General features: G+C 37.9%; 1 protein-coding gene and 1 pseudogene across 3 annotated transcripts; both read right to left on the reverse strand.

Annotated features, from left to right (window-relative positions):
* Nucleotides 1-204: 204 nt before the first annotated feature.
* Nucleotides 205-27422, reverse strand: CD200 (CD200 molecule). 3 transcript variants are annotated; one of them, XM_036243687.1, is made up of 7 exons: nt 27311-27422; nt 14020-14101; nt 10857-11177; nt 8294-8566; nt 6864-6971; nt 3146-3258; nt 205-1409 (listed from the first exon to the last, which is right to left on the reverse strand). In XM_036243687.1, exons 1-6 carry the CDS (start codon nt 27320-27322, stop codon nt 3149-3151), a joined length of 906 nt encoding a protein of 301 aa, XP_036099580.1. In that variant the 5' UTR covers nt 27323-27422; the 3' UTR covers nt 205-1409; nt 3146-3148. The 3 variants fall into 3 exon arrangements, with proteins under 3 accessions (XP_036099580.1, XP_036099581.1, XP_036099582.1); XM_036243688.1 differs by lacking the exon at nt 3146-3258; XM_036243689.1 differs by lacking the exon at nt 14020-14101 and having other exon boundaries at nt 27311-27364.
* On the reverse strand, nt 17259-17951 carry LOC118617712 (annotated as a pseudogene).
* Nucleotides 27423-27586: the final 164 nt, after the last annotated feature.

A 27586-nucleotide genomic window follows, 5' to 3' on the forward strand; every position in this document is an offset into this window, starting at 1 on the left:
ATCAGAGATGTCCATGGCATCTTTAAAGGGTGAGAGATTTTTCCACACACAGAGGAAAAAGGCAAGGATTACCATTAATCATTCACATTCCCCACATTTCTCAAGAGAATATCATAAACCAGATACTTAGATTTGACACTTTTAATTCTTCAGTATCTTATACAAACGTAAGAAATAATACATAATTAAATAACATCTAAAAAGTTTACTAAATATATAAATATCCACTTCAACAGAGAATACCTACATTTTAGATTCTAGACCACTGGATAGAGACAAGAAAGCAAAAGATACTGAAAAAGTCACTAATTTGGTCTATGACTAGTAAAGAGTTCAAAAATTGTTCCACTAGTTAAAACAATATATTTAGAACAAAGGGAACTGTATGCTCACACATGCTTTCTCTGCTACTGTGAAAAGTAAACTCATGGAAAAAGAAGGCAGGAGAGACAAAGTATTTGAACTGGCCGACTGCTACTTAGGAAACCTCCTAACTGCCTGGTTTCATAATATATTTTCTTTATACTAGTCTGAATTCAGAATAAATAAAATACGGTTGGGTCCTATTATGAGACAAATGGATAAGGAATGCATGCTTTTTAAAAAATGTGAGCAGCTAAGACTAACAATGTTTATTCTGCTATAAAAATAGGTAAATAAGTTAAGTTGGCCATGTTGTTTCACAATAAACTCAGTCCCGTTCTCATTGTGATAAATGTCACAGAAACACATGAAGACTAGCAGTGAAACCAAGGGTTCTAGAGAGACCAGCTATTAGCAAAGCGGTAAGCAGGTAGTGGACTAGATACCAAGTGAGGGAACAGACTCATGGACCTAAGAACAAGGGAAGAAGAGATGGAATAGCCACAGTAAAGCAAAAGGTAATCTCAGAAAAGTTCTTTGGTCCTTAACCTTTCCAACTTCTGTTTTACTCTCTTTTTTTCATGTTCATTCCCTTTGTTCATTCCCCTTTTCCTGGAATTACATCAGTTTTTAGAGCAGAATAGCAAATTATCTGGTCCAACTCCTTACTTTTCGGGATGCTGTCGTAGAAGTTCACTGAATAGCGATTAACATAGAGTTGCCACTAGTCCCAGCCAAAGTCAGTCTCAAACTGTGGCTCCCAATGCTAAGACCAGTATCCATTCAACAGCACAACACTGCATTGCTTTACAAATTCAATTCCTACAAGAGACCTGAGAGGTAAAATGACTTCCTCTTGGAACTCACACAAGCACTGGGTAGCTTAGATGGCAGTAGAGAGTCTTGAAATTCTTAGGCCTTTTACTTCCACCTCTTTTGTTCTCATAGGTCCCTGGAGAATGACCCTTTTTCTCCTGCTTTCCTCCTGCATTAGATTCAAGTAGACCAGAGAATAATTTTCAGGGTTCTGTGACTCTTCTAGGGCTCTGGATAAAAGAAAGATCAAAATATTAACTTTGCACATTTATCATTTCTATCTTAATAGATTTTAAGAAGGTCAACAACAGAAGGGTCAATAAACAGAATTCTCCTTGTGCAAATTTTATCAGCAAAGGTAAGGAATTAGATTTTTTTTTTTTAATCAATGTGAGGTGAGGGGAATGTGATTCTCTTTAAAAGGAGATAAAGGTAGTTCTAGGAAACAAAGCTTTGCAGAATCACTTAAGACTACAAGTAAAAGAGCATGTTCAAGAATTCCAAACGATCTATGTGTATTTTATCTATAAGACCTTGAGCTTTGTTTTCTGTGGATACTAACTTGCTGGACATCAAGTTAAGAATGGTCACAAAGTAGACAAATGGAGAACTGTTAAGGCTTGCTTGCACAGAAACCAAGAGAACCTGGGCCTCCCTATAAAGCATGAAGACAATGAAGTAAAAGACCTGGAATTTTATCTTGCACCATCTCTCACTCTGTAATCTATTTCTTACCAAACCTTGCAAAGTTCTGCATATTTGAACTTTGCTAGTATTTCCAATGTGAGCTGTCAGTGACAAAAGACACAGAACAGCTCAGGCAAGAATGCTCAGGCTTAAGGGTCTATTAGCCAGTAACTTTGTGACCAGATTATATCATGAAATTTTTTATATGATGGGTGGCCTTTTGCACCCATTTAAGGGTAAGCTTTTTTATAGAAAAATAGCCTTGGAATGCAAGATGTAATCCAGCAATTCTGACCTATGAGTTTAGTCAGGCTTGCTTAACATGTTTCTTACAAAAGCATTACATTTCTTCTTTTTAGAACTATTGAGAAAATTGGGGTAGGGATGAGGATTACCACTCATCCAGCCTTCATCTGGAAAGCATAAACACAATTCTTTAGCAAAGCACAGATTCTTATTTTTTTTTAAATAAATATTCTTTGTATTGTTCTTCCAATTAATCACCAATTTCACCATTACAAATTGTTTATTAATCAAATTGTTATTTGACATGGTATTAAGCTTGAAATAGGAGGAAGTAACATGATCCTACTCTGGATGTAGTGTTTTACTAACAATGCCATTGTCACCCCTACAGAGACCCCACTTATAGGTTAGGTCATTGTGAAGGCAAGTGAAAGAAATCAAGGTGATTATATAGATAATGTGGGTAAAATCAAAACACTTCTGTATGAAATAGCTATATTCTTGATGAAAAAGTGAAGTTTGGAACATGGATTTCATGTGATTGTCTAAATTTTCTATTGTTTTCCAGTTCAGCATTGACTCAATAAAACCAAAGAAAACTACTACTCAAAACAAAGATTTCTAAAAATAAGGTGATTGTACAGAATAGTCATGGAGATGTAAAGTATAGCATAGGGAATATAATCAATTCTATAATAACTATGTATTGTGTCAGATGGGTACTAGTTGGGTGATTATGTTGTAAAGTATATAAATGTCTCATCACTGGGTTATATACCTGAAAGTAATATAATATTGTACATCAGCTATAATTGAAAAATAAAAACTATTAAAAATAAAAATAAGGTGATTGCCTATGATGATCTGACAAACTGTCTATTTATGACATCAACTGGGTTTTAATAGAAATAACTATTGTAGAAGGGTGGAAAATTTCCTTGGGAAATTTAAGGTTTTTTTTCTCACTTTCTATTTCAGTAATAAAGGACTTGATTCATAAAAGAGAAAAAGAGTTCTTTGAAAACCTATTAACCTATTATCTTATTGTCGCAGTCTCATGGGAAGTAACTGCACTGATCCCATCAGGAATGGCGCAAAGAGAAATAGCCTCTAACTCATCACACCTTCCTTCGGAATGCAGCTTTACTGTTGAAAAAACAAAAACAAAAAACAAAATCATACTCTCTGGCATTATAGAGAACCACAAAAAAAGTAAAGGGAGTCTAACTTCTCCATAAAGATAACAGCAGTTTTTAGAGATTGCCCCCGTGTCCAAACCTATAAATTTGCTTATGCCTTTGTAAGCAGTCAATCAGTGATTCTGCTCTAAAATAGACTTTATCTAACAAAGAGTTGGACCTTACTTCATAGATTTTCCTCACCTACCAGATTTGTCTTCCTGCTGAACAGCTCCATGGAAACTATTTTTCTATTCTTTGTCTACTCACATTTAATAAGTTTAAAAACTAATTCATCCCTCTTCTCCTCTCCACAAACTGAACAGACACACACACACACACTCAGTTTTCCCCTCTGTTTCAGTTTATATCACCATTTTTCAGGTGAAGTCAAGAATCTTGGTGATATTTTCTCTGCCCACACAAAAGTTTTCAGTTTTAAGGAGATGATGGGTGAAAAAAATAACCAAAAGTAAAAGATGGAAAGGTAGAAAGTAAAGGTGGTAGGACTATTCACTTTGATCACAAATTGATAGAATTTGTTACCTGAAGATAAAAAAAATATATATTTTCTTCCCCTTCTTCTAACTTTGGGCAACTTAAATTTTGGTCTTAAACCAGTATTTCCTTAGCCTTGAACATTTAAGTCTCCAGTGTAATCAATACTTGGGTTTACTAGCTATTTAAATATATGGGATCAAGGGATCTGGCTGCCAAAATTTTTGAAACCACACCAAAAAAAATCCAGTCACTCAAAATATGCCACTGAACATTCAGTGTAATTGACTGATTGTCCTTATGACGACATCGTCAGCAAATGGCAGTCCTAGTGCTTACAAGATTCAATGCAATTCCGGTTGTTTATAGTAGTCCCTTTTATTCACAGTTTTGCTTTCCACTGTTTCAGTTACCTGCAGTCACCTGTGCTCTAAAATAGAACATAGACAACTGCAGAAGTGAACAATTCATAAGTTTTAAAATGAAGTATATTGGGGTGACATTGGTTAATAAAATTATATAGGTTTTGAGTGTACAATTCTATGATACATCTTCTCTATATTGCATTGAGTGTTCACCATTCAAAGTCAAATCTCTTCCCATCACCATATATTTGATCCCCTTTACCCTTCACTGCCTAAACTTTGCATTGTTTCCAGTAGTGCAATGAAATCTTGCACTCCATCCCAACTGGATGTGAAATATCCCTTTGGCCAGTATATCAGCACTGTGTATACTCCCTGCCCATCAGTCACTTAGTAGCCATCTAGGTTATCAGATCAATTGCAGCAGTAGGTATCAGTTGTGCTTGTGTTCATGTAACCCTTATTTCACTTAATAATGTCACATCACATAACTTCATTATAGTACACTTTTTAGGAGGCAGTTTGTTTTGTTATCTTTGTTCTATTTTATTAGATATTGTTGTTCATCTCTTACTGTGCCTACCTTAAGTATACTTTATCATAGGTAAGTATGTATAAGAAAAAACATAGTGTTTACAAAATTTGGTACTATGCACAGTTTCTGGCATCCATGAAGGCCTTGGAATGTATCTTCCATGGATAAGGGGGAACTACTGTATTTCATAAATGAGAAAAAGCCTGGCTACAGAGATAAGTTGACTCTTTTTGTTTTAGGAACTGAATAAGGTATTGAACAATTATATTTCCCAGAAAATTCAAAACTTACTTAATAAACAGAGGACAATTCTTTCACAAATGCCCCTTGCTAGTGGAATTCACCCTGGGCTTGAATAGATATTATGATTCTTGTCCAAAAGGGACTTTCAAAAATGAATTTGAACACTCTACACTTTTCTACTTAAACTTTCCAAAAGAATACAGCGGTGACAGCAAGCACAGAGTAAAATAAGTGTGACTGATAACAATCATGCCTTTCAAGTCAGGACTCTAGGGCACCATGACCGAAGGACATTCTGGTAAAGGTTAGGGGGCCAGGGAGTCCTGAGCTGCTGTTAACTAGCTGTGTGACCTTAGGGAACAAAATCAACTTTCCTCTCCTGGGCTTCAGTTCGTAATTGGAAAAGTAAAATGTTTGGATAAAGTAGAATAAGCCTTCTTTTGACATTTGGCAAACTGCTAATGAGGTCCATGGGCAGCTGATCTGCCGTCTCCATTCCTGGACAGACAAATACCTTGATCTATTTCTGCGAAGGGGTGATTGGCATGGAGTTTTTGCTTTTCTCATAAAACCATAAGAATTAATCTGGTATTTATAAAAGTCGTATGCAAAATTAAGTGTTCAAAAAACCTAGAACCGCCCTGGCCGGTTTAGCTCAGCGGTTAGAGCGTCGGCCTGCGGTACAGAGAGACCCGGGTTCGGTTCCCGCTAGGGGCGCGTACCTCGGTTGCAGTTTGTCCCCGGCCCTGGTTGGTCGTGCGGGTGGCAGCCACTCGATGTGTCCCTTCACATCGATGTTTCTCTCTCTCTCTCTTCCTCTCTCTCCCTCCCGCTCTGTCTGAACAAAAAATGGAAAAATGTCCTCGGGTGAGGATAAAAAAAAAAAAAAAAAACCTAAAACATGAAAGGTATTAGTCTATGAGACATAAAATGAAAAGAAAAAAGTGAGGGTGTTAACAGACATTAAAAATAATACTCAGAGCCAACATGTTTTTTTCTTCTCTTTCTTTCAGTCATCTGAGATGAAGAAAACTCCCATGTCACCACTTCACCCTAGGAAATCCCCATCACACTCAACATAAATAGCAGCTTTGCATTGACGCTAATAAATTATGCCTGTCTTCAGAAACCAAAGAAACTGAATTCTCTTTCTCTAGCTGACTTCTCTTGTTCTATAACATCTCTAGTTTTATACTGTCTCACAATGTTTTAGGCTTAGCATTTATGAGGTACTAAATTTACAATAAGAAAAAGGAAATTTTAAAAAGTCTGTTTGAAAATATACCTATCTACTCATTCATTATTTTAATGAACGTTTATTGAGCACCTGGCGTACATGAGACACTGTAACAGATGCTGGTGGGAATGGAGAGAGATGTACAGTTTATAAGGGCAGAATGACACGACACAGTTATTATAAGTATGGATCACCTCTCTGTTGCCTATAATGTTTGAGACCTAGTGAGAGTATAACACAGAAAGAACCACTTAATAATTGATCACTTAGGACAATTTCAAAGTCTCTTAAATGGAATAGCTTGCCTGTGGAAGGCTATCAAAAGAGAATAGACTGTTCCTCTCACTGATGAGTAGAAAGAACACAACATGGGTGCCAAGCTTTCTTCTCTGGCTTTGTCATCAGATGATTTCATAGCCATCAGAGAAACATTTTCCACATTTCCTCTCATCAGCCCTCAATTTACAAAATAACTAGCCTTTAAATAATCTCAGACAATCAAAAGAAACATTCGGTTTAATGTCCAATTGCAAGAAAATGATACTGAAGAATTGTTTGAAAATACCTTTAACATGTATGTACTTTGGAAACGAACAAAACACACTGTTGCCATCCCCTTATTTACATCTTCATGAGACTCCAAACTATCATTCAGAAATCACATCTCCTTCTCTGTACTTTTAGTGATAACTCACCTCTGTCTTGGGTTCGGTGACGTTTCCAGTATAGTAAGATTGAGATTAAGATCAGAAGAATTACCAGGGAAACAATACTTAAGAGCAGTGGGACTGAAAACCAAAAGCCTATAGATATTGAAGGAAAAAAGAGGAAAATCAAAGTCATAAAAGGAAGCTGTTGAAAAAAAAGATACAGCAATAGTTGTGGCGAGTTTTTATTAGCATTAAGCTTTCAGTGAATATGATTCTTAAATATATACATATTGATGTCTGCATTTATGACATTGTTTTAAAAACATTTAGATAATAATAATAGATAACATGTTTTACGTAGTTAATATGTAATAAGAGCTTTGAATATGTTATCTCATTTAATCCTCAAAACAGCACTAGTTAAGTATTATTATTATTATTATTATTATCTAATATGAAAACACAACAACTCTAATATGAGGCTCAAAAAAAGTTAAGTAAACCCCAAATCAGCATAGTAAGTGGCAGAACCAATGCCTGTTCAGAGGTCTGTTTGCCTCCATGGTACATATTCTTTGCTATACTGTTCGTTAAAGTAATACGTTTATTGAGGAAATTTTGGAAAATACAGAGAAATATAAAGGGAAAAATCATTATAAATGATATGTTACTTTTGGTATTCTTGGAAAAGGAGACATGTTCCTTTTCAGGTTCTTGTTTTTCAGGAAAATTTATTCTTTTGTCTTGGTTGAATCTGAGGTTCATTAAAAAAATGTCTAAATCTAACACTGCAAGCCTTTTGACGAAACTGACCTAAATGCTGACTTTTTGGTTAGTCTATGTTTTCAAAGATCCAGAAATGACTACAGAAAATATTCCTTACAGGCCACTCATCAGTGAGGCAAACGTGGGAAATCTTTTCCAGGTTTCCCACGGCCATCTCTGCCCGATGGCTTATTGTCCAAAATGTCATCCCCAAAAGAAGAAAAGCAGCAGTCTCTTTCTAGAAGGCATATCCAGACTTAGTGCTTCAAAACCACAGGGAAAAAAAAGTGGCTGTTATCACTCCTCCCTTTATTCTCTCTCCCATAACCCTTACCACCTGTACCCATGAGGCCTGGGCGTACCAGCTTAGTTAAAAACACGAGAGAGCAAAAGGGGCCTTGAACAGGAGGCAGTTTGTTTTAAAAGGGAGCGAGGAAAATATCTTAGATCGGACTCTTTCCCACAGTGCAGATTCTGCAAAGGTTTGAGCATAGATGTTTTCTTCCAGGAAATCTTTCTAATCTCCCCGGATTGAATTGATGCCCCTCCTTCCCACCTGCAATCCTCCCATGGTGCACCGTGGCTTTCTTATGGATGCATTTCACATGCTTCCTCTAAGAACAAGTGGCCAAGTGGTTCTATAGAGCATTCACCACCTTCCAGGTGTGTGCACATAGGTATGACCGCGGCCACCTTTGCCCATCTCTTACCTTTGTTCACAGTTTGCCTGAAATTGGACACAGTCCCCAGGTGCAGCACCTGGCAGATCACCTCCTTCCCCACCTGACTCTTAGGGTCTTTGACGTGGAGGACACTGGTGACAGACGTGGTCCCATTAGGATGTATGGTAATCTCAGTACTGTTGTCCATTCCTGACCCAGAGACTTTCCAGGAGATCACAGGGGCTGGGCGGGCATTGGCAGAGCAAGTGATATTTAGGTGGTCTTCAAATAATTTATAGTGAAGGAATACTGTGGGCTGTACTGGGACAAAAAGAAAACAATAATTGTCTGCCATCAGTTTCGCACTCTCCTCAGAGAGATGACAGAATGATTTTTATAGTACGACAGTGAGGGCTAGAAATATAAGGTAGCACATCCAATCCCAGCTGAGGCCTTCTCAGTTCTTCCTGGGTCTAATTCTCTGACCTGCAGGTTGGAGACTGGTCTAGTACAGCCCTGTGACAAGAAAGATTCTCTCTGTAGTTTGTCTCTAGGTGAAGTAGCTGAATGGACAGAAGATATTTTCTCTCTCGAATAGCTCAGAGCCTAATTATTCTTTTTTCCTTTTTCATGAGCAATGCAGCATCTCTGCCTTTTTGCAGGTATTACTCACAAATAGTTTGACAATGAGCACCTCCATACAAGTGGCCTGCACATCTCAGAAGCACTAGGACAATTTCAGAGCAGAGAACCCGGAGAGGGACAGCTGCTTAGTGACCGCAGTTTCCTGCTTGGAGCTGAACCAGTAAATGAGTTGCGTGGATGAAACTTGGAAAGTCCTTGTTGGAAATATCTACACAAAACAAAATTTATGAATTCATAGCCAATAACCAGAAAATCACAGAATGACAGTTGAAGGACCTTGGAGATCACCTTATAGAGTTAAGAAGAAATAACTAGCTTATGAAAAAAGGACCTTATTTTCAAGCCAGCTTTATCCTGTTCCCTTTTTACAAGTCCCTTGACTGATGCGTTTTTTTTTTCTTTTTCTGTTGGAATAGTTTATCTCTGCTGAACAAAATGCAGACCTGTCTTTCTGTGGTTGGCTTTGTAGCCCACAGATAATTAGAGGGCAGTGCTAAATTGAAACATGGTCTGTACTTAGAGGTTTAAGAGGTGGGTGGGTGGCAGTGGGCTGGAGGAAATAGGGCTAGCACTGTGGCCCTGTCCAAATAGTGCCTGGATTACTAACTTCAATGAACTCTGGGAAAGAGAGAGAAAAAAGTGAAGCAAGATGCTTATGGTTGACGTGGCCAACTGGTGGCAGGGCTCTCTGGTGTGTCAAAGAATGACAGATGGAAAGCTAAGTGTGGCTCTGAAAGGTCAACATTACTAGCTAGAAGACTCACAGGAGTCTGGTTTTCAGACAAAAAAGAAATACAAGACTATGAGTAAAGGAGGGGAAATAACAGAAAGAGAGAAAGATGAGCAAAGGAGAAAGAAAAGAAAAAGGAACAGAAATGAGAAACATATGACACAAGAAGGAGAAAAAGAAAGATGAGATAGGAGGAAGGAAGGGAGAGAAGAAAAGAGGATGGGAGAGAGGGAGAAATAAAGGAAGAAAAAAAAGGAAGGAAAGGTGGAGGGAGGATTGGAAAGAGGGGAGAGAGAAAGAGACAGACAGACAGACTTAGGAAGACAGAGAGAATGAAAAAGGCAGAAATGAAGTAAGCCTAAAATCCTACAGAGAAGATTCATCATAGCAAAATAAATGAAAGACAGTTGTACTTGGTATTGTTACACCTCCCTTGCTTTCTTATCTACTGAGCTTCCTCTTACCCTAAGTCCAGTATGTCTGGGGTACTCAAACTCTCATATTAACATTCCTAATAGTTGGTTTTTTCCTCCCTAAAACCACCACCAAGTGTGCTATGCTCCAAAGTTACCCCCCATTCCTACTTGTCAGTTCTTGATCTCAGCTATATGTTGGTTAAGCGGAAAGGAATCTTGTCAAACAGCCTCTTGGATTTTTAAAAATATTCATTATCCAGGTAAATTTCTAGTTGACATCAAGTACGCAGAACCTCTGCTGCATGTCCCCTTATCAATGCTGAGAGAGCTACACTGAAACAAAATGAGAGGGACCACCATAACTTGCTCCAGGTTAGCCCATTCTGGTTCTGATCTCACATCCAAAAATATTAAAGCTTAGAGACACTGCAGATAATCTATGCCACACATACTGTGCAGATAAATTAGTTTGGGTGCAGAGAGTGAATCAGGATTATTCTATGGTCACATGATTGCTAATGTCAAAGCCAGGTCTGTATCTTATCTCCGTTTATGGAGAACTGGTTATCTTTACCTGGTCCTTAATTTACTCCCGTGACCAGGATTCCTGGGAGCAAGGATAACTCCAGGCAGAGACTCAGGGTAGCCTCATGAACTATCTAATAACCACCGCTACAGTTACAGTAGACATAAAAGGCTAAGTGTCTTCTAACAAACCTTGCTGGGGTTGGGGCCCTGAAAAACTAGGTACTACCACCATGTTCCAAACATTCTTGAAAATAAATTACTAGTCAGAGACGATGTATTCTCAGAGACTCACCAAAAAGGGTTAAGCAGGCTATTCCTGAAATCTTCCCAGAACCGAAGGTATTGAAGAGGCACTTGTAACACCCCTCATCGTCCAGAGTGGTATTCCAGAAGGTAATGGTTGAGTTCTGAAGTCCCAGCTCAGTTATGTTCATCTTATCCTTGTAGGCCGGCTGGACCACAACCCCATGTTCCTTGCTGAACGTGACCATGTTGTCTGGGCTCGCAGCCTTGATTTTCTGCCATGTCACAATCAAGACTTCCTGGGAAGTTTCCAGAAAACATCGTAAGGAAGCAGGTGTGTTCAGCAGCTGTTTTTCATCTCGGGTTACCACTTTCATCATGGAATCATAAAAAAAGAATTATATTTTAAAATTTCATACATACATAAATATACATTTTTCTGATTAAAAACAATGCCTGTTCAAAGTCACATATAGAAAAGATAGAGAAAAATGCAAAGAAGAGAACATTTACCTGTGCTCTAATGTTGCTAGAGAAATATAAGTTCAAACGTTTATTCCATCTTTAAAAGTAGCAGAGTAGTAAAACAAGAAGGCAAATTCTTAGTGACAAGAAACTGTGTGAAGAATCCCTAAGGTTGAAGATGGGAAGTGTCCGACAGGATAGAAGCTTTACCAAGTGAGGCTATGCCCAGAGAGGTGGAAACCAGGAGCAGGATAGAACAAATGGGCAATAGGCAGAGTGATCAGTTTGAATAAAGAAGATGTAACATCCCTATACATTCCACACACGCCCCCTACAAAGGGAGGTGCGGCAATAGTGGTGTCTGGCCCCAGGAAGCAGTAGTGAATATAGCTACATAAGTTAGTGAGACACCCAGGACAATGTTCCGGGAGGCTGCCAGTACAGACAGCTCTGACAGCCACACGGCAATCTACACATCCCCCCATTTGTACTGACTGCAGTGCAGGATATAAGGCATGGCAATACTTTCCCCCTCTCCAATGCTGTCTACTCTTATTGATATGATAGATTATTCCATGGGAAACTTCAATATAACAACAAACAGCCAAACATTTGAGAAAGCTAACACAACAAAAGAAAAATAATAAACTTTGCAAATTTAAGAATTCATGTCAAATGAAGCAAGATCTCATAAATCAATAATCACCTGAGCAAGAATAAATGTGATATCTTAAGTGTCAAAAGAAGCCAGCATTGTAAATAATAAAAATTAGAGATGTAGAGAATGAGAAATATAAAATCTTAACAGATTGGCTGCTTAGCAGAAGGGATACCACTGAAGGGTAATTGAGCATGTAGAAAGACCAGGTCATGGAATACTTCCAGAATATAGCACAAAGGAATAATGATATGGAAGAAATGAAGAAAAAAATCAAAGACCTGAAATTTCAGCATCAGTCTCCGAAGACTTTTAAATGAAGGGAAAAGGGAGATTGGAAGGAAAAAATAACCAGTATAAGGGACAAATATACATATATTTAAAAAAATAAAAAGTACAATCTAAAATAAGATATGTTAATCATGAACCTCTATGTATTTTAAAATAACTCAAAAATTATATAAAAAGCTAATAGAACTACAAAAAAACAAAACAAAACAAAAAAAACAATTTATAAAGCCACAATCATAATGGGAGAGTTTCTATAGTTCTCTCAGAATTTTACTTTCCTATGTTAAAAAATAAGTAAAGCAAACAAGTCAAATATAAAAATATAGAAGATTTAAAAAATAAATATTTATATATAAATATTACATATATACATATAGATATATATTCATTTACAAACTTTTACCCAAAAGAGAGTATCTAATCTCTTCAAAAACACATAAAACATTCCCCCAAATTAAACTTCAAATAGGATTAAAAATGTGATATCCTATGACCTGAATACCAGGCACGATACAATAAAATTAGAAATTAACATGCTTCTTTTAACTATTACACCAGAAATAATAGCAAGAATTATAAATTACTATAAATGGCATTGAGAATACAACATTAAAATCTGCAGAAACTGATAAAGCAGTTTTCAGAGAAAAATATTTAATCTTAACTTCATTTATTAGGAAACGAGAGAAATTGAAAAATAAACACATACACAAATCTAAGCATCCCCCACCCCTGACCAAAAAAACAAAAAAAGTAAAAGGGGTGAATTAATAAAGATAAAGTACAAATTAATGGAAAAGTACACATAATGTAGACTTAGTGAAAAAAAAAATACCACAATCTGTTGTTTGGAGACGAATAATATAGATAAAATGTTGGCCAGTGTAATTAGTAAAAAAGAAGTCAGAACAAGTAAACAATATTCTCTCAACAGCATCAGGCACAGGAAGATGGACAAAGCGACAAATATAATTTGGAACCCCTGAGTGTTGCATGAGTCCAGGCTTAGTGAGGTGTGCTCTCAGTACATGTGAAAAGTTCTGAGGACAATACCTGCTGTTGGGATTGGGGTTGTCTAAAAATCTGTTGAGATTCTGAAAATCAGAGATCGAAGAAACTGTTGCTTTTAGAATGGAGAGTAGAAAGGGATCAAAGCCAGAGTTTTGACTTCCTGAGTAATTTTTCTCTTTAACTATGAAGAACCCAGTTTGTGGAAAGTTTGCAATTCTTTAATGCTTATATAGAATTCCATTTAGATCCCCCTAGTCAGTCTGTAAATCCTGCGTTGCAGGTGATCCAAAGTCTGCCCTCCCTTCACCTAGGAAGGCTGATGAGCACTTCACACAAAAGGCAGTAAAATGTCAGGTGCAAAGTGAGGGATGGCCTCCAATGGAACAGAAGAGAAACGTCTGGCACAACTAGGAAGTGCAGCAGATAAGTAAACAGCACAAGCATATGCTTTATATAACAGACTATGTAAACTCTGTAACCTCTGTATTTCATTATTTTCTATATGTTTCTGTAAAAGAAGGGCACACCTGATTACCTACTACCAGATTACCTTCTCAAATGGTTGTATTTATTCATACTCCCCCTAGCATTCCCATATTTCCAATATTTCCATATATATTTTGGAAAGCAGAAAAAAACATTCCCACTTCTCCAATCCAATCAAACATTTACATGATTCATGCAGACAAATGAACCAGCACAGCAGAAACAACAGTGGCCAAACATCTCCAGTTCAGAAATCAGGTCCCCTGGACTCCATGCAGGGGAATGGAGTATCTTTCTTTACCTTGTGCCCTGCATAGCATCACTGCGGCCAAGAACCAAATCAGTCTGTAGGTAGACAGATGACAGAAGGACCTCTCGAACACCTGAAGACAGAGAGCAAAGTACAAAAATAGGCATTTGGACAAAGCTGAGGAAGCTTCAATCTCATTGCTATCTCAGGGAATGTTGCAGCTAGAATTTTAACCACCAGAGAATTTGGGTTTGAGGAAGCAGAACCAGAGACTATAAATGAAAGAAATAACAGTGTGCTCAGGATTTGGGAAGGGAAAAGCAGCAGTGTGACTCCTTCTTTATGGCAATCCCTAGCAATTTGAGGCCTTGCTCCTAAAGCCACCATGGTCAAGAGCAAAGTCCCAAAGGCACAGGATCTCTGGGGAAAACAAACAGCCATGAATACACAGAAAAGAGAGACTATAAATGTTAGAGAATACCTACTTCCAAAATAATCCACATCTGTTCATATTACAAATATAACTCAGGAGAACTACTTATCAGATACAAGTGACTGCCTTGCAGTTTGCTGAGGTAGATTTTCCTGCAAATTCTGAAATTTTAAATAAAGTGTACCTTTTAAAAACCCGCAATGGCTTTAATTTTTTTTGTCCTTCATTGCTTTATTTTCATGTGTCTGAGCATAAATCCTTGGCTTTTCTACAAATCATGTTTCTATTTAAGGGAATGCTATTCCAGGTATCATTTTGCTATGAAATGTGGATAGAATGTAGACAGATCAATTTTTAAAAATATTTTTATTGATTTTTAGAGAGAGAGGAAGGGAGAGAGAGAGAGAGAAAGGACAAGAGAGAGAAACATTGATTGGCTGCCTCTTGCACATCTCCTACTGGGGACTGAGCCCGAAACCCAGGCATATGCCCTGACTAGGAATCGAACCTGCAACCTTTTGATACATGGGCCAACATGGGAGCCACACCATCCAAGGCTAGACAGATTAATTTCTGTGTGCAGTAGCCCCATGGATCTGTTCACTAGGTCTACATGTATGTGTTCATTATAAGGAATACAGGCAAGAAATGTAACTTTTCCTTACATTTTTTCCTGTATTTCTAAATTTTTCTATAAGAAAAGTGCATTTTCTGTACTTTGTTTATTTTCTAATAAGACTAAATTTATTCAATAACCTAGTAAAAGTTTTGATTATAAGTACCCAACAGTATGAAAAGTACAAAACGGATTTGTAGATTTCTGATATATTAATACAAAGTGCATGACTACACACAGTACATCTACAGGCAGAGAGAGGTGGGAGGGGAAAAGAAGACTGTGGTGGAGGTCTAGTAATAAATAAATAAATACAGAAGTAGAGATGATCCATATTATAGTATATTCTACCACCAACACTGCAGCTATAATGTACCAAAAAAAGAACCATTTCAAAATAATGCGGGAGGAAGGTGAGAATGGCTGAGACTCTTGCAGCACATCTGAAAGGCGGTGGGAGAGCCGCCCCAACCCACTGCGCAGTCTGTACATGTGGTGGTTTGTAGTTTCTCCCAAAGGAATATAAAATTTTAAGTTTAGATTAAGAACTATAAAACTACAGGGTGCCCATAAAAAGTGGCTCACTCCTTACTGTTATTTATACTACACAATTTTTAAAATCCAGCTTTAAAAATAAGCACTGAGGCTCTGGCCGGTTTGTCTCAGCGGTTAGAGCGTCGGCCTGCGGTCCAGAGAGACCCGGGTTCAATTCCCGCTAAGAGTACATACCTCGGTTGCAGTTTGTCCACGGCCCTGGTTTGGTCATGCGGGTGGCAACCACTCGATGTGTCCCTTTCACATCGATGTTTCTCTCTCCCTCCCACTCTATCTGAACAACAACAACAAATAAGCACTGAGTCATTTTATTATAAGGTTAGGCAAATGATCCTTCCTCGTTATGAAAAGTGTGAACTGCTAATGTTATTCCTGAACTTTGTAGAAAACAGGCAATGAGAGTACTTTGGTTTGGGTTCAAGTAACAGGCTTTTAATTAAGATTTTTTAGAACCCTATGTTCAGGATTTATCATCTAACATCTCAATGTTTAGCAAGCTCGACTAAAAGGAGCCAAACCAAAACCAACCCATTCACCACTAACACACCTCTTTTCTTTTGTTAAAATTTTACTTTAATTTGGTGGAGAGGGAAAAAACACCAAACCCTCAAAGGTTAAAACAAGTTGAACAACCACTCTACACAGATAAAAACCTTCACAAAGGTCACCTTAAGTAATCCAGAGCTAAAACCAAATTGTATAGATTTTCAGTGAAGTCAACAGCCATGGAACACAAACAAAAGTCAATTATTTACACACTCGGAAAGCCCTCTGACATGCCATCCTTAAGGCTTACACATTTTATTTTTCAGATAATTTAACATTTTGAATAGAGTGTGTTCTCTACCATGTGGTAAAGCTTTGGTACTATTCATAGAAGATTGCGTATCCTAGACTTGACATTTCCCCAAGAGGAGTTCTGATTCTGCTTTAGAAGTTTCATATAAATTAAAATCTTCATCAAATATCACTATGAGGGAGGTGACACAGGATACACATATACAGTCCAGTTACCTCTTTGTATATTTAGAAATAATTCCTTCAAGGTATTTGCACCAGAGAGCTTATACTGTCCTGCATAATATTCAGTAGTACAGGTTTGAATCATCAGAACCTTGGCAAGACCTTAATATTTCAAAATTATTAACAATTACCTCTAGGGGCAAGTCCAGGTTACTGGGTTTATGACAAATTTACTATCATGAAGAAAAACGAGTGTAGTCAGCCATCCTTCAAAATGCCCCAACCACTGCTTCTCAATATAGAAAGACTAAAACTACATACATTTATCATACAACAAATCCCATCTCTGTCCCCTGAATTCCCCTAGTTTCATTCATTAGAAGGGGATTTAAAAGAAAAAGTCTTAAAGAGCACTTTACAGCAGCATTCAGCTTTCCTGTGAAATACTCAGCATCTTAAATATTATGTACATGTCTTTTTTTCTTTTGTAAGCTAGACACTGGCTTCAGAGTTTGTGGAACTTTCAGAGAAAGTGGAGGGAAAAGAACCCATTCAGAACTATTCTAGAAATTGTCTTTTGGCAGAATAGCAAGTATCCAAGTTAAACATAGGAGGGTCATTTTGTTGCTGTGCTTTTTTGATTTGTTTGTTTTTGTTTTGTGTTGTTGGTTTTTTTTTCTAAAATTTAAATCATTTTTTGTTCCCCTTCTTCATAAACCTCTGTCACCACTCCTGAGTGGAGACCGGCAGCGGCTCTGGCCCCTGCTCCTCCGGCTTCTCCGCAGCTGCTTTCTTATGGCTGCAGCAAGGCTTGAATAGATGCGTCAATGAGGACTTCCCCCAAATGGCCTTCATAGATAATCCCACAACATAATTTCTGTCTTTTCCAGTATGTGAGATCTAAAAAGGAAAAAACTGGCATTCTCTTAGAGCCTGAAGCCATCTCTGTATCTGAGCCATCATCTGACTGGTTACTATAACAAGGAGATTGAGCTGGGGAGGCACTGGAGGTGGTACTGTGAGCATCAGAATTGTGACGCTTAAATTCCTTCTGCAGTGTGCTGATCTGGTTGCTTTTCATCCTGTTTCCAGACAGAGTTTTCACTTTCTTTGGTTTCAGTGTAGTCTTTAGACCGGGTCCTGCCCACACAACCACCACATGATTCCATTTTTTTTTTTTTTTTTATCCTGCTGGCAATTTCTTCCATCTTTCACAAGCAGGACACAGGCATTACAGATGTCTCCTGAACTTGTCTCATGCAACCCAAAACAGCTCTGGAAGTCCTTTTCATAGTGCTTACTGTCAGTGAATCGAGAACTGGAGGACTTAGCTCTGCAAATACAGCAGCCTTCTATACTTTGGTACATCTTTGGCTTGTGAAAACCAAACATCTTTTATTTTGGGCAAAAGTCTTCCAAAAATGTTTCACGCGCAATAACATTCCCGAGGTGCGGAGTACACGCCAAGCCAACCCCCTCTCCAATCACTCCCTCCTCCTCAACTGCCTTGTCTAGAAAGATTGTCTCCTGCAGTTCTCCATTTTCAGTATTGTTTTTAACAGAAGTTCATTTCAATTAGAGGTAGAAAATTAGTTTCAGTGTTACATTATCTTTGTCCGTTTAGCTCCTGCAAACCAACACTTAACAATTGTTCTCATTTTTGGCATTGTATCTACATTTCTGGGGACTTACATAATGCCAAGCTTTGGGACAGGGCTATTAATCCTTGGTAACAACCATTAACCCATGCTGGCATTTCCCAAGGCTGCTGTGTTCCCCTCAAGTTATCAAGGTTATTGATCTGTGCAATTAAATTTTGTGCTTACAAGGTGTTCTCTCTCGTTCTTTCACATGTTCTCCCAATTTTGTGTTCCTGGGATCTTCCTGTGCTGGGCAAAGAGAAATTCTACAAAGCTCTCTGTCTAGACTCCCATGTATCTATCCACCTCTGCTGTGCTGTTTCCTTGCCATGATGAATAGGCAATTCTCTCCCACAGTCTCCCATTCCTGCCCCCCAGAAAAGCAAGGCACAGGTATTTTCTGTTCTTAGATTTTAACATCTATCTGTAAGTTCTACTTACCATATTCCTGAATCCCCCACTCCTGGAGTATGTACATAGGGCCTCCTTTTCAGAACACAAACTGATGTCTGAACCTAGACATTGGTCCTTCTTTACTCTCCCAGAATAAAAAATACTTATTTTCTCTAGGGTTAGGAAAGTTGGTTCCTCTATCACCCTCCATTTTTTCCATGAACTCTTTCTGGAATAAATATAAATCTTTGGTCTTTAAACTCAAGTGCTTAGGCTCTTACTATTTTAAGTTTGATTTCTGAAACTAAAATATATTCTTTGACATTTTAATTCTACACTATTTATTTTAAAGCATGATGACTCTCTCTCTCATGTGGAAATCCGTTTTACCAAAGGTTGTGATAAGACATGCAGAATGAATTGGCTCTCATAGTGAAAACCTGTGTTTTAGGACCAGAGAGAAAGCAGACATACACCAAAACACAAGATGTGTGAAGTGGGAACTAGCAATGTTTAAGAGACAAAGACACAATAATTGAGACAAAGGGAATTAGAACAAAAGCCTGCCTACTAAATGTATACATATTTACTCTCGTTGACTTGAGTTGGGACTAGCAGAAATACTAGATGTGTGAGCTAGGACAAATGTTTTTACCTCTCTAAGATGCTGGAAGAATAATAGTAAAAAGATTAAAAGAGGTAATATATGTAAAGCTCCTAGAGTAGTGACCAACACAAATAATCACTAAATATTCATGTTGGGGTTTTGGTCAAGATGGCAGAGTAGGAGGGTGCTATCATTGCCTCCTCCCATAATCACACCAGAATTACACCTAAATTATAGAACAATCAACCTGGAGAACCATCTGAAGATTTGCGGAACAGAAATCCTATAACTAAGGATATAAAGGGGAGGGGTGAAGATGCAAAATGGGCTGGTCCTGCACCCATGTGTGTGGTTGAGAATCCAAAGGGATATCTTAGCTGCAGAGATTCTCTTTGAGGTGCAAGGGGTCTCAGCCCCACAGGGGCTCCCCAGCTCAAAACACCAGAACCAGGAAGAGAAGTCCACACAACATCTGGTTGTGAAAATCAGCAGAAATTCCCTTCATTAGGGTGAGACAAGAGGCTGTTAGAAACCCAGGCATCTTCTCATAGGCTCTGCACACAAAGTCTCACTCACAGACACTCACCTTAGGCTCCAGCAGAGAGACAGTGGCTGGGGGTACGGGGATTGCAGATACCAGAGACATACAGAGAGAAACTGAGTTGTGTGGCCTGGTGAACTCTACTAGCTCCACCCTGATAACTCGCTGAGACCCTACCCCACTGCAAAGATCTGCAGGCCCCAAGCAGGTGGTGGCTTTTGTTGAACAGCCTCAGGCTCAGTACTGGCATCAGATCTGAATCTGTGTTAATCTGGTGAATACCACTCATACCACTCTGGTGACTCCCTGAGACCCTGCCTCAGCAATTTGTGTATTGCCTGAGGTTCTTTCAGCAGCTGAGCCTTAAGGCAAACAGCAAGCCATAGCAGGTCTCAGGCTGCCTTGGCTTCTGCCAACTAGACTTCAGACTTGGTACTGGGGGAAGTGTCAGTTCACAGCATGGCCTCTCCCATACATACCCAGGCCTTGCACAGAGAGCTATCTAGTGGTGATTGTTTAGTAGCTCCTAACAGGTAACCCCAGCTAGTCACAGACAGAGTCTGACATTGACCTGCAGCAAAGCCCAGCTCCCCAAGAAGTCCCAGAACCAACATACCCAGTAGATGGCTTCAGACCACAACAGAGCACCATTCAATTAGCTTCCCAGGTGGCATACCCAATGGGTAGTCTCAGCAAGCACCAGACACTACTGGGGTGAATCTTACTTCATGAAGTCAGCCTCTGCACAGCATTTTGTATGCTGTGGGGTTGGTCAATCCTCATAGACAATCGGACTCAGGGTAATCACACCCACTGATGTACCAACAGCAATCAAGGCTCAACTACCAGAAGGCACATACAGCCCACAAATGGGGTATTCCTAGAGCACCAGGCTCAGGTGATGAGGGAGATTGCAACACTGGGCTCCACTGGACACCTACTACATAAGGTCACCCTGCCAAGAATGGGAGATGTAGCAGATAGATCTAATACATAACAATAACACAAAGGGGCAGCCCAAATGGGGAGACATAAAAAACATGTTCCAAATGAAATACCAAGAGAAATCTCCAGAAAAAGAACTAAATGAAATGGAGGTAAACAAAATACCGGATACAGAGTTCAAAACACTGGTTGTAAGGATGCTCAAGGAACTTAGTGAGAACATCAACAAAGATATTGTAAGCATTAAACACACACATACATACACAAAGCATAAAAATCAAGCAGTCAGAAATGAAGAATACACTAGAAGGAATCAACCACAGATTAGATGCAGAGGACTGAATCAGTGATTCAGAAGACAAAGTACAAGAAAACACATTAAGACAAGCAAAAAAGAAAAATAATTTTTAAAAAATGAAGATATTTGAAGAGACCTCTGGGACAACATCAAGTACAAAATATTTGCATCATGGAGATGCCAGAATAAGGAAAGAGCAAGATATTGGAAACTTAGTTAAAGAAATAATGACTGGAAATTTTCCTTGCCTGGTAAAGGCGATAGATATACAAATCCAGGAAATGCAGAAAGTCCCGTACAAGAATATCCCAAAGAGGCCCACACCAAAATTTTTATAATTAAAATGGCAAAGGTTAAAGACAAACAGAGAACCTTAAAAGCAGCAAGAGAAAGACAATTAGTTACCTACAAGGGAACTCCCATAAGACTGCAAGCTGATTTTTCAACAGAAACTTTTCAGAAGGGATTGGCATGAAATATTCAAAGTGAAGAAAAGCAAGGACCTACAACCAAGATTATTCTACCCAGTAAAGCTAGCATTTAAAATTGAAGGAGAAATAAAGAGCTTCCCAGACAAGAAAAAGCTAAAGGAGTTTATCACCAATACACTAGTAACATAAGAAATGTTAAAGAGACCTTTTTAAGAAGAAGAAAGAAAAGAAACATAGTTATAAAGCATAAAATGGCAATAAATATGTAACTATTAATAATTAATTTAAATGTAAATGGCTTAAATGCTCCAATAAAAAAACACAGGTAGCTGAAAGGACAACAAAATAAGAACCATACATATGCTGTCTACAAGAGACCTACCTCAGAATGAAAGACACACGCAGACTGAAAGGGTTGGAAAAAAATATTTCATGCAAATGAAGACTAAAAAAAAGCTGGGGTAGCAATACTTACATCAGAGAAAATAGACTTTAAAACAAAGGCCATAATAAGATGCAAAGAAGGGCATTAAATAATGATAAAGAGAGCAATCCAACAGGATATAACCCCTGTAAACATTTATGCACCCAACATAAAAGCACATAAATATATAAAGCAAATACTGATAAACATAAAGGGAAAGATCAACAGTAATACAATCATAGTAGTGAAATTTAATACACTATTAACACCAATGGATAGATCTTCCAGACAGAAAATCAACAAGAAAACAAAGGCCTTACATGACAGATTATACCAGATGGATTTAATTGATATTTTTAGAACATTTTACTCCAAAGCAACAGAATATATATTCTTTTCACGTGCACATAGAACATTTTCCAGGATGGACCACATGTTAGGACCACAAACCAAGTCTCAATAAATTTAAGAAGTTGAAAATCATATCAAGCATCTTTTTTAATCACAATAGTATAAAACTAGAAATCAATTATAAGACGAGAACTGAAAACAAATACATGGAGGCTAAATAACATGCTACTAAACAATAAATGGATTAACAAATGAGATTAAAGAAGAAATCAGTAGATATCTTGAGACAAAATTAAAACGAAAACACAACAACCCAAAATCTAGGGGAAAGCAGTCCTAACAGGTAAATTCATAGCAATACAGGCCTACCTCAGGAAAAAAAATCTTAAATAAACAATCTAAACTTGTACCTAAAGAATCTAGAAAAAGAACAACAAGCAAAGCCCAAAGTAAGTAGAAGGAAGAAAATAATAAAGATCAAAGTAGAAATAAATAAAATAGAATCTAAAAATAATACAAAAGATCAATGATAAGAAAAGATAAATAAGACTGATAAACTTTTAACCAGACTGTTTGGTTTAGTGAGAATATTGGCCTATGGACCAATGAGTTGCAGGTTTGATTCCTGTCAAGGGCATGTACCTCATGTACTTTGGTTGCAGTTTGGGCCCTAGCCCTGGTTGGGGTCATGCGAGAGGCAACCAGTTGATGTATCTCTCTCACATCAATGTTTTTTTCTCTCTCTCTCTCCCTTCCTCCCTCCCTCCCTCCTCCTTCCTACTCTATCTGAAGATAAATGAAAAAATATCCTCAGGTGAGGATTTTCTAAAAAGAAGAAAAAAAGATAGAGGACTCAAATAAAATCATAAAAAAAGAGAAATAAAAACGGACACTACAGAAATACAAAGAATTATGAGAAAATACTATGAACAATTATATGCCAACACATTGAACAATATGGAAGAGATGGATAAATTTCTAAAAACATACAATCTTCTACGACTGAATAAAGAGAAAATAGAAAATCTTAACAGACCAATTACTGCCAATGAAATTGAATTAGTAATAAAAAATCTCCACAAAAACAAAAGTCCTTGACCATACTGTTTCACAGGTAAATTTTACCAAGCACTCAAAGAAGAATTAATACCTACTCTTCTCAAACTATTCCAAAAAATTTAAGAGAAGGCTCCCAAGCTCATTTTTCAAGGCCAATATTACTCTGATTCCAAACCAGACAAAAACATTACAAGAAAAGAAAATGATAGGCCAATATCCCTGAAGAACATACTTAGATGTAAAAATCTTCAACAAAATATTAGCAAGCCAATTTCAGCAATACACTGAAAAGATCATACACCATGATCAAGTGGCATTTATTCCTGGGAGTGTAAGGTAAGTTCAATATTCACAAATAAATTAACATGAAACACAACACAAACAAAATAAAGGATAAAAATCATATGATTATTTAAATGCATGAAGGATAATCATTTGACAAAATCTAGCATCCATTTATAATAAAATCTCTCAACAAAATAGGACTTGAGGGGAACATACTTCAACATAATAAAGGTCTTATATGACAACCCACAGTTACATCATACTCAATAGGAAAAAGCTAAAAGTGTTTTCCTTAAGAACAGGATCAAGACAAAGTTGTCCACTTTCAGCATTTTCATTCACTATAACATTTGAATACCTAGCCACAGCAATCAGACAAGAAAAATAAATAAAAGGCATCCAAATTGGAAAGAAAGAAGTAAAACTGTCATTATTTGTAGACATAATACTATGTACAAAGAATCCTAAAGATTATGGCAAAAAAATGACTGGCACTGATAATTAATTCAGTACAGTAGTAGGATACAAAATTAATACCCAGAAATCTGTTGCATTTTCTACACCAATATTGAACTATTAGAAAGAGAAATTAAGAAAATGATCCAATTTACAATTGCATAAAAAAAAAAATACCTAGAAATAAATTAACCAAGGAAGTAAAAGACTTGTACTCAGAATATTTTAAAACATTGAAGAAGGAAACTGAAGAAACAAATAAATGAAAACATATATTGTGTTTATGGATAGAAAGCATGAACATTGTTAAAATGTTCATACTATCCAAAGGATTTATAGATTCAATACAGTTCCTACCAAAATACCAATGACATTTCACAGAACTAGAACAAATAATCCAAAAATTTACATGGAATCACAAATGATCCCGAATAGCCACAGCAATCTTAATCTCAACAAAGTTGGAGGTATCATGCTACCTAATATCAAACTATACTACTAGGCTAAAGTAATCAAAACAGCATGGTGCTGGCACAAAATCAGACACATAGATCAATGGAACAGAAGAGAGAGCCCAGAAATAAACCCACTCTTATACAGTCAATTAATATATGACAAAGAAGGCAAACATATACAATGGGGTAAATACAGTCTATTGAATAAATGGCATTGGAAAAATTAAATATATATATATTAAATCTATATATATAGACCACTTTCTTACATCAGACACAAGAATAAACTAAAAAAAAAACCAAATAATCCAATTAAAAGTTGGCAGAGGTCCTGAATAGACACTTCTCCAAATGGGATATATAGATGCCCAACAGACATATGAAAAGATGCTCAACATTACTAATTGTCAGAGAAATGCAAAATAAAACTACAGTGAAGCCTTGGCCCATGTGGTTCAGTTTGTTGATAGTCATCCTGTACAGTGACGGGTCCCCAGTTTGATTCCTGGTCCAGCCATATGTGCAGGCTGTAGGCTCAATCCCCTGTCGGGGTCTCTTTCTCCCTCTCCCTTCCTCTCTCTAAAATCAGTCTAAAAAACAAACAAACATATTTTTGCCAGCTGGAATGGCTCAGTTTTTTGAGCATTGACTGTTCAATTTCCAGTCAGGGCACACACTTGGGTTTCAGGTTTGATCACCAGTTGAGGAGCATGTGAAGGCAATCAATTGATGTTTCCCTCTCACATTGGTGTTTCTCTCTCTCTACCCCTTCTTCTCTCTAAGCATGTCCTCAGGTGAGGATTAAAAAAATAAAACCACAATGATACATTATTTCACATATATCAGAATGGCTATCATCAATGAATCAACAAACAACAAGTGTTGGTGAGAATGTGAAGAAAAGCGAACCCTCACGCATTGCTGGTGGGAATGCAGACTGGTGCAGCCACTATGGAAAACAGTATGGGGTCTCAATTAAAAAAAATTGAAAGTGAAACTGCCTTATGACCTAGAATATATCTGAAGAAATCCGAAACACTAAATGGAAAGAATATATCACCTCTATGTTTGTTGCAACATTATTTGCAATAGCCAAAATATGGAAGCAAGGCAAGCATCCATTAATAGTAGAGTAGATAAAAAATGGTGATACATATATACATATTACTCAGCCATAAAAAGAATTGAAATCTTACCATTTCGGCAATATTGATGGACCTAGAAGATGCTATGCTAAGTGAAATAAGGCAGTCAGAGGAAGACCAGTGCCATATGATTTCACTTATATGTGAAATCTAAAGAACAAAATAAACTAATGAACCAAACAAAAATGTACTCATAGATAGAGAAGACTGATGGTTGCCAGAGGGGAGGAGGATTAGGGGATTGGATGAAAAAGGTGAAACAATTAAGAAATATAAATTGGCAGTTACAAAACAGTCATGAGGATGTAAAGTACAGCATAGAAAATATAGTCAATAATAATGTAATAATTATGTATTTTGCCAGGTACATACTAGAATCATCAGGGTGATCACTTCATAAAGTATATAAATGTCGAATCACTACGCTGTACACCTTAAACAAATATAAAATAATACTAAATATTAACTATAATTTTAAAATACAACAGCTAATATTGAGGAGGGTAAAAAATAAATAAATGATGTTATCTCACTGGGTTACTATGAGAATTGAGCATTTCAGGCATTTAATACAGTGCTTAAGATACAGTAAATGCCAATATATATTAGGTAGCTAAAAAAAATCATTATCCCTGTATATTCAAATATACAGGGAATACAATAATGGAAATTAAGAAGTCCTCTTCTACCCCTGGCAAGAAGACCAGGTTTCACAGAGGACTGGGTCTCACCTGACAGCTACCCACCTGGCAGATTTATTGCCCCCATTCATACTTCTTCTCCTGAAAATTCCTAGGTCCAAATTCTGATTTCCCCACATGTAGTCACATGGACTTGGAAAAATTAACCTCTCTGCCTCTTTCTTTATTTGTTTATTCAGGTAATCATTCTTCCTGCGAAGGGTAGTATAAAGATTAAGAGCATCTGACACACAGCAAACATTCGTTCAATGGCCACCATTCTCCTTTGTTAAGAAAGGTAGCCCCATAATTAGCTGAGTGGTCTTGCCAATAAACTGTATAGGAAAACAATTACCTGGAGGCATTCCTTGTATTTGGATTATAATTTTTTTATTAATTGTAATTTTTTGATCAATTATATCACTGTAAATGAAAATCTCCCCCTTTGTTTTGTGTCTCGTAAACAGATCCTGAATACACAAAATGTCTGTCTCTCCTAAATACCCTGGGTTTTAACCCTGATTTATCTGATCCTTTATGGCTTCCCAAGCAAGGACCCAGAAGAAAAAGACTAGAGCATCCAGGACGGGGCCAGCTCTACAGCCCCACCCCAGTTGTTGGTATCTACACGGAGCCAAACAGCACCCGCATAACCCCTTTGGTGGGGGCGGTTTAAAACAGAATGTGCTTTCCTAGCCTTCCAGCCAGAGCCCGTGAGCCTGCCCCTTACACCCACCCCCAGGCTGCCTAGAGGACCCTCGCCTCCCGGCCCAGTTCCAATCCCATGATAACAATGATCTGGTGGAGCCGCCGCCTCTTGTATCCTTTCTTCAAGGCATTGAAACAGAAAACCAGATTGTTAGGAGGCCTGGAGCCCACCCTTTGGGAAGCAAAAGCCTCTTCTCAGCAAGGTTAAGCACTAAGAGGAAAGCGCAAGCAGAAAACCCAGCCCCAGACCAGAATGGTGGGAGCCGCAGCCTGGCGCACTCAGCCCGCCACCGCCCTAGACCACCAGTGCGACATTGCCCACCCTGCGCCCTCCTTCCCATGCCTGGCTCCGCTCACCCGCCTCTCCATCCTCGATCCTGGCAGAGCAGGGTGACCGGCTTCTGCTAGAAAGCCCAGGGGATCTCACGCCGGACCAAGACTGCGCAGCAGCTCCTGCTACTGCGCCCACCTCCTGATCCACTGCACGTCTCGCTCCTCCTCTGCCCCCTGCCGCCCCCGTCCTCGCCTGTGCAGGCGCACAGAGCAGGTAGCATTTACAGTTTGGTCAGAAATGCCTCTATTAAGCATCTTTTCATAACATTTTTAAGAGATTTTTTTGTACATTAATTTCTT

This window comes from Molossus molossus, unplaced genomic scaffold (genome assembly GCF_014108415.1).
Source record: "Molossus molossus isolate mMolMol1 unplaced genomic scaffold, mMolMol1.p scaffold_m16_p_5, whole genome shotgun sequence".
NCBI classification, from domain to species: domain Eukaryota; kingdom Metazoa; phylum Chordata; class Mammalia; order Chiroptera; family Molossidae; genus Molossus; species Molossus molossus.